This window comes from Hippopotamus amphibius, chromosome 9, assembly GCF_030028045.1.
Source record: "Hippopotamus amphibius kiboko isolate mHipAmp2 chromosome 9, mHipAmp2.hap2, whole genome shotgun sequence".
Classification (NCBI taxonomy): Eukaryota; Metazoa; Chordata; class Mammalia; order Artiodactyla; family Hippopotamidae; genus Hippopotamus; species Hippopotamus amphibius.
Genome location: NC_080194.1, coordinates 10,234,827 through 10,243,136, shown reverse-complemented (window position 1 = coordinate 10,243,136; position 8,310 = coordinate 10,234,827). Strand labels below are relative to the sequence as shown.

The 8,310-nt window shown below is 45.3% G+C and overlaps 1 protein-coding gene across 1 annotated transcript; it reads left to right on the top strand.

Annotated features, from left to right (window-relative positions):
- The first annotated feature begins 4,915 nt into the window (after nucleotides 1–4,915).
- On the top strand, nucleotides 4,916–8,047 carry RAG1 (recombination activating 1). The gene has a single exon (XM_057695951.1). The coding sequence runs from the start codon at nucleotides 4,916–4,918 to the stop codon at nucleotides 8,045–8,047; it is 3,132 nt and encodes a 1,043-aa protein (XP_057551934.1).
- Nucleotides 8,048–8,310: the final 263 nt, after the last annotated feature.

Below are 8,310 nucleotides of genomic sequence, written 5' to 3'. Positions count from 1 at the left end.
TCTGCCTTCTCTTTGGTATCAAGTAATAGCAACCGAATTGCAGACATCCCAACACTTTGCCCAGGCAGCCTGCTGAGCAAGGTAACACTCATTCTTTTCATGCCTCGAGTCACAATATTTATTACATTTTTATGTTTCTAATTAGAACTACTTGGGCTTTTTCCCTTGCGGTGAATGAGAGGAGGGAGCTAGGGAAGCTGACGTAATGTTTGGTTTTTCTCTCTGATGTACGAAAATAGGAAAGGAACAAGAAACCAAGTTGAGGAGAACACTGTAGGTTCATAAGAAGATGTAAAATATCCCAATTACTGTGAGGGCTGCAGGCAGAGGAAGGGTTGAAGGAGTGCTTTTTTTTTTTTTTTTCTGGCTGTGCCGCACTCGGGGATCTTAGTTCCCCAACCAGGGATCGATCCTGGGCCCCCAACTTTGGAAGCTCAGAGTCCTAACCACTGGACTGCCAGGGAATTCCCTAGGGAGTGCTACTTGAATGAATTTGTAAAACATATCAGCAGAAGGAAAGGTGTTAGACTCTTGGGGGAAAAAACTGTGCTGGTCTGGGCATGAAAAATAATCAGGAGCAAACAAATTCTGGGCTTGGAGGAAATGCGTACCTGCCAAGTATTGCCAGGAATTTCCTGAACTAGTTTGGACGAAGTAGGAGACCCGTATTTCTCAAAGCATGACCTGTGGGCCCCCAGTAGCAGGATCACCTAAATGCTTGTTAAAAAATACGATTTCTGGACTCTGTCCCAGATGGAGAATCAGACTCTCCGGGACCTGATGATCTGCATTATTTTCTTTAAACACAAGCTCCCTAGTGATTTCTGATTCATAGCCATTTTGAGAATTGCCGCTGTAGAGACCCTACCCAAAGGTTACGTTCTTGAACAGAATTCCTGAACAGGGGCTGTGACAGTGCGCTTCTCTTTCTGAAGTGGTTCAAACCAGAAGTTGCCTGGAGGAAAAGCAAGAATCTTCAGGTCATTTCATGGATGCCTGAGACATAAAACGGCTTTTGATGCTCCCAGGTTTTGATGCTGGTGTTTGGCAAATAGTAGAGAATAGTATTTGTGGAGTAAATGAATGAGTGAATGACTGGGACGGGTGTGAAAATAGGGGTCATGCTTGGGCACGCAGTAGTCACTTGAACATTGTGTACGGACCAAGTTGAAGATGTTAAGAGGAGAGGTGGACCAAATACCAGCATGTTTGTCTGCGTAGGGTAGGGGGGCTGGGCTGCTACGGCTCTGCCTCCCGAAGTAGCTAATGATTCACTCATACAAATGACAGCTTCTGCCCCAGCCAAGCCGTTCCAGACGGGCTTGTCAAAATGAATGCATGCCCTCTAGGGAGAAAGCCCCCTGCAGCTGTGATGACTTGCGATGGCAGTGCTGAGAAGGAGAGCCCAATGGGACCAGGGCTGAGCCAGCAACAACCACCCTGCCTTGTAGAGGCTGGTCCACGGCTGAGAGCTTCTGTTAGAAGAGAGGCAATCAATCAAGCATTTGCAAGATTCCTGAGTGGAAAAAACAAGATAACTCTTTCATAGTCCTAACTGCATGCTATCTGCATGTCCACATTTTAGTCCCCTTTCAACGTTTCCCAGAAAAGAAAGATAAGCTAAGAATGGAAGTCAGATTTGAGGCTTAGCCAAATTTTTCGGGGGGGGGGGGGTGCAGGGGAGACATGAAGAAATATGGAAAAGCGACTGCATAGAAGTGGGTGCATAGAAATCTAGCGTTTAAAACATTTTTTCCCTAAAGTGAATATATCACAAAAATTAAAAAAATAATCCGTATTTGCTGTGAAAAATGCTAAAGATATAAAAATGAATTAAATACAAGAATGAAGAGCTCCTTACCAGTGCCAATTCTATTTGCTACAGAGTTAACATTGTTAAGGTTTTAGAGCATATCCTTCCAGATTTTCTGTATTTTCAGATATACACAAATATGAACAAGTATGCAAAACTGAGGTCTTCCTATACTGGCTATTGTTGTTTTGCTCTCTGTTTTGTGATATGGGCATCTTTTTGTATCTTGATGTATGTAGAAATTGCACATATGTATCTATGCATATGGAAATTTTAAATTTCTGTGTTGTTTTCCATTGTATATTTGGACCATAGTTTATTTAATAATGCCCTATTGATAAGTATTTATGTTGCTTTTTATTTTTCAAAGTAACAAATTTTTTAATGGATTTTTAATTTTTTTCTCTCTCTTTGTTTATATAAATATTACTGTGAAAATAATCTGTGGGAATGTTTCTATAGAATAACTTTCTAAAAGTGGATGTATTGTACCACAGATAATATATATTTAAACATTTTAAAGACATTGTTACATTGTCCACTAGAAATATTATACCAATTTACACTCTTCCCAAGAAAGTTGACAATATCTTCAATCCTCACACCTTCATTAATGCTGATTAATATCAATATTTTTAATTTTTGCTAATAGATAAATGATATCTCATTAGAACTAGTTATTAAAAGTTCTATCTTCTAAAAGCAACATGTTTATCTCAGAGGAAGTAAAAATCATAGACAAGGATAAAAAATATAAAACATCTATAGCTTTCACAGAGCACCACTATTAGCTTCTTGCTGTATTTTCCCCTAAAAATAAGAATAACATATTTCTCCCACTCCCTTCTTGCTTCTAGTTTAGGCAAACTTTTAGCAATTAAGCAGACAAACCATCTAATAAATAAATTTGGTTTGGATGTCAATGGCTACTCACTGCTTGGTGATGGTACTCTTTCCATGGGTGTATTTACACAAGTGTATGTTGGCAGATTTTGATATAACATTTCAGGCCAGTGGAAGTCAGGGGAGGGGTGGGTAGGGAGGGGAGGCCGTGCTAGGGAACCTTCCAACATGCCTTGTGGTTGACTTACTCATTGTGAAAGTCCAACATCTAACTAGAGCAGCTCTAGAGATGGTCATACATTTTGTTTGTTTGTTTGTTTGGGTTTGGTTTTTCGGTCATGCATTTTTAAAAGAAGAACTCAAAATATTATCTTGGAATTACAGAGAACTAGGGCGTTAGAAAAAGACAGGGAAGGGAAAGGCTAAACAAATGAAAAAGACACTTGGGAACGAGTTCAAACGAGGTAGAGGGGACAAGGAAAATCCTCGACCCTACCCAGGACGGAATTTAGGAGCATAATTGAACTGTAAGCAACTCTGAGGTGTTGGTTAGGCTGCAGTCGAAATATTGGGGTGGCCAAAAATTTCGTTCGGTTAATGAATACATTGTTCAATAAAGTGCTTGTTAAAAATGAAAAATATGTCTTTTATTTTTACTTAAAACCAAACAAACCTTTTGGCCAACCCAATGCTTCTGAGGTTAATGAGACCTTTGAAATGGTTTGGAACTGTTTGGTTCTCACACAGTTCTGCATACAGAGCAAGGTAACAGGATTTCCTTTTCAAGCAAGACTTGGAAGTTGGTGTTTAGTTTTGATGAAAAACATAAACCTCTGAAGCATAACGCATGCAAGATGGAACACACTCCAGCGGTTTAAAGGGACGACCTGACAGGAAACTCTGTTAGCAGCTGTGAGGACAAGCCTTGTGGCTTCCCCTCCCACTGCCCCATCCCCAAATCCCACCTCGAGGCAAAGTGTGTTCATCTGAGGACTGCTCTCCGTGACCACACGACTAGAAAAATATCATCAATATGGTTAGTGAGTTAATTGAGGGGGAGATGTTGTTTGATATAATTGAGCAGTAACCTAGGCAAATATGGGAAATATAGATGATAGTTTGAAAATACAGTTGCTAATACAGTTCCAGTTATGTGTGCTAAAGAATTTTGAGAATATTAGGCTCTTTGGGTCTAGAGACAGTCAAATGGCCTTTTTAGACTTTTTTCTACAGCGCCATGATGTCTCCACCACAACCCAGATGGCTAGGGTTTCCTGGAATGTAAAATTGCTAATGTTTTTCGAAGAAGAAGAATAGTACTCCCACCTCTTCTTATCACAAACTATAGAGCTAATGACCAGTGCCCCGTAAGGACTTTCAGGATGGCCCATGTGATTTTATCTGGAAACTGAATTTTTCATCTTAGAAGTCCTTCAGAATCTTTGCACATGCACGCTGTGGTTTGTTGCAGGTTCAGAGAGTTCTACATGCTTTGTTCCTAATGGAGACACAACCGTATAATTTACAGCAGCGTTCACTAATTAAAAGTGTAAGCATAATTACTCTCCGTGATACTTATTAGCATGCATTCATAAAGCTCAAAATTCACTTCATCCTTTCAAGTACCGAGTAATTAGTTTCTTTGGATTTGTAGCTTTATCATCCCTTTATGCCCCGTTTGGAAGAAATAAACAACCAACCTCCTGGGAGACAGCTTTAAAAAGCTGGAAATGTATTGTCCAGCTAGTGCAATGAGGCTGATACAATGCAGAAAATATGACTTTTCTTTGGTTTTAGTAGCCAGCTTTTCCTTGCCTTTATTCAGCAAATAACTATTGAGCACATAATGTGTGCTAAGAACCTTGGGGAGTCAGAGATAAATCACTCAAAGATTCTGTCCTCAAAGACCTTAAGGTTTTGCTGGAAGGGAAATAATATTATACATATATAATAGTGTACATCAACTATACCTCAATAAAAAATAATAAATTAAAAAAAGATTGTACATATGTATGTAAACCACGGTGGTGCATGTAATTAGATACACGGTGTAAATCACCATCAGTACAGTCAGAACAGGGAATGCCTCTCTTCTCTGCTATATGATCAGCACCTAACACAGCACATTAAAATAGGATGATTTTAACAAGTGAATCATTAAGTGCACTAATTTGTATTCCTTCCAAGATACATCAGTGGGATACTGAATTTTTTTCCTAATTCGACTTGTTTTTATTGTTTCCAGGTGCCTCAGCCAGCATGGCTGTCTCTTTGCCACCCACCCTGGGATTCAGCTCCGCCCCAGAGGAAATCCAGCACCCACATATTAAATTTTCAGAATGGAAATTTAAGCTGTTCAGGGTGAGATCCTTGGAAAAGGCACCTGAAAATACTCAAGCAGAAAAGCAAGATTCCTCCGAGGGGAGACCCCCTCTAGAGCAATCTCCAGCAGTCCTGGACAAGGCCGGTGGTCAGAAGCCAGCCCTGACTCAACCGGCACTTAAGCCCCACCCGAAGTTTCTGAAGCCACCCCATGATGACGGCAAAGCAAGAGACAAAGCAATCCACCAGGCCAACCTGCGACACCTCTGCCGCATCTGTGGGAACGCTTTCAAGGCTGACGGGCGCGAGAGGAGATACCCAGTCCACGGCCCTGTGGATGGTAAAACCCAAGTCCTTTTACGAAAGAAGGAAAAGAGGGCCACCTCCTGGCCAGACCTCATTGCCAAGGTTTTCCGGATCGATGTGAAGGCCGACGTGGACTCGACCCACCCCACCGAGTTCTGCCATAACTGCTGGAGCTTCGTGCACAGGAAGTTCAGCAGTGCCCCGTGTGAGGCCTACTCCCCGAGGCATGCGGCCATGGAGTGGCACCCCCACACCCCGTCCTGTGACATCTGCCACACGGCCCGTCGGGGGCTCAAGAGGAAGAGTCAGCAGCCAGATGCGCAGCTCAGCAAAAAACTCAAAACTGTGATTGACCGAGCGCGAGAAGCCCGTCGGCGCAAGAGAAGAGCCCAGGCCAGGATCCGCAGCAGGGAACTGATGAAGAAGATCGCCAGCTGCAGTAAGATACATCTCAGTACCAAGCTCCTGGCAGTGGACTTCCCGGCACACTTTGTGAAATCTATCTCCTGCCAGATTTGTGAACACATTCTGGCGGACCCGGTGGAGACCAGCTGTAAGCATGTATTTTGCAGAATCTGCATTCTCAGGTGCCTCAAAGTCATGGGCAGCTACTGTCCTTCTTGCCGGTATCCCTGCTTCCCTACCGACCTGGAGAGTCCAGTGAAATCTTTTCTGAGCATCTTGAATGCGCTGATAGTGAAATGTCCAGCAAAAGAGTGCAATGAGGAGGTCAGCTTGGAGAAATACAATCACCATGTCTCAAGCCACAAGGAATCGAAGGAGACTTTTGTGCATATTAATAAAGGGGGCCGGCCCCGCCAGCATCTCCTGTCCCTGACCCGGAGGGCTCAGAAGCACCGCCTGAGGGAGCTCAAGATGCAAGTCAAGGCTTTCGCTGACAAAGAAGAAGGTGGAGATGTGAAGTCGGTGTGCCTGACCTTGTTCCTGCTGGCGCTGAGGGCCAGGAACGAGCACAGACAAGCTGACGAGCTGGAGGCCATCATGCAGGGACGCGGCTCCGGGCTGCAGCCGGCTGTCTGCTTGGCCATCCGCGTCAACACCTTCCTCAGCTGCAGCCAGTACCACAAGATGTACAGGACTGTGAAGGCCATCACGGGGAGGCAGACCTTCCAGCCTCTACACGCCCTTCGGAGCGCTGAGAAGGCCCTCCTGCCCGGCTACCACCCCTTTGAGTGGCAGCCACCTCTGAAGAACGTGTCTTCCAGCACTGACGTGGGCATTATTGATGGACTGTCTGGACTGCCCTCCTCTGTGGACGATTACCCGGTGGACACCATCGCCAAGCGCTTCCGCTATGATTCAGCTTTGGTGTCTGCCCTGATGGACATGGAAGAAGACATCCTGGAGGGCATGAGAGCCCAAGACCTTGACGACTACATGAACGGCCCCTTCACCGTAGTGGTGAAGGAGTCTTGTGATGGGATGGGAGACGTGAGCGAGAAGCACGGCAGTGGGCCGGTGGTTCCGGAAAAGGCAGTCCGGTTTTCCTTCACGATCATGAAGATCACCCTCGCTCACGGGTCACAGAACGTGAAGGTGTTTGAGGAAGCCAAGCCGAACTCGGAACTGTGTTGCAAGCCCTTGTGCCTTATGCTGGCGGATGAGTCTGACCACGAGACCCTGACGGCCATTCTGGGCCCTCTCATTGCAGAGAGGGAGGCCATGAAGAGCAGCGAATTGATGCTTGAGATGGGAGGCATCCTCCGGACTTTCAAGTTCATCTTTAGGGGCACTGGATATGATGAGAAACTTGTCCGGGAAGTGGAAGGCCTCGAGGCTTCTGGCTCAGTCTACATTTGTACACTTTGTGATGCCACCCGCCTGGAAGCCTCTCAGAATCTTGTCTTCCACTCCATCACCAGAAGCCACGCTGAGAATCTGGAGCGCTATGAGGTCTGGCGTTCCAACCCGTACCATGAGACGGTGGAGGAACTGCGGGACCGCGTGAAGGGGGTCTCGGCCAAACCCTTCATTGAGACAGTGCCTTCCATAGATGCGCTCCACTGCGACATCGGCAACGCGGCTGAGTTCTATAAGATTTTCCAGCTGGAGATAGGGGAGGTGTATAAGAACCCCAGCGCCTCCAAAGAGGAGAGGAAAAGATGGCAGGCTACCTTGGACAAGCACCTCCGGAAGAAGATGAATCTGAAGCCAATCATGAGGATGAATGGCAACTTTGCCAGGAAGCTCATGACCAAAGAGACGGTTGAAGCAGTTTGTGAATTAATTCCCTCCGAGGAGAGGCGTGAAGCTCTGAGGGAACTGATGGACCTTTATTTGAAGATGAAACCTGTCTGGCGATCATCATGCCCCGCTAAAGAGTGCCCGGAATCCCTCTGCCAGTATAGTTTCAATTCCCAGCGTTTTGCTGAGCTCCTGTCCACCAAGTTCAAGTACAGATACGAGGGCAAAATCACCAATTATTTTCACAAAACCCTGGCTCATGTCCCTGAAATTATCGAGAGGGATGGCTCCATTGGAGCCTGGGCAAGCGAGGGAAATGAGTCTGGCAACAAACTGTTCAGGCGCTTCCGGAAAATGAATGCCAGGCAGTCCAAGTACTACGAAATGGAAGATGTCTTGAAACATCACTGGTTGTATACCTCCAAGTACCTGCAGAAGTTTATGAATGCTCATAATGCATTGAAAACCTCAGGGTTTACCATAAACTCACAGGGAAGCTTAGGGGACTCTTTAGACCTAGAGGACTCTCCAGAATCTCAAGATTCAATGGAATTTTAAGCAGGGCAGCCGTTTATGTGCTGGTTTTGCAAATGAGTTTCCCTCTGGGTGGCGTTGGGACCCTCTCCTGGTACACCCTTCACTCCTGTGTGGGGGGCTTCACCACCCAAGCGGTGGTGGTAGGTTGGAGAGGCCACAGAGGCTATCCATACATCAGGAATGGATAACTGGTGAGCTGATTGCTTGAGCTGTTTAGGGAGTTCAGAAAAGCAACAGGAGAAATCAGTTATTTGAAACCTCAATAGTCGAGAACAGGAGTAACT

Coding starts and splice junctions, on each gene's coding strand:
- RAG1 (XM_057695951.1), top strand. CDS start 4,916: ATGGCTGTCTCTTTGCCACCCACCCTGGGATTCAGCTCCGCCCCAGAG.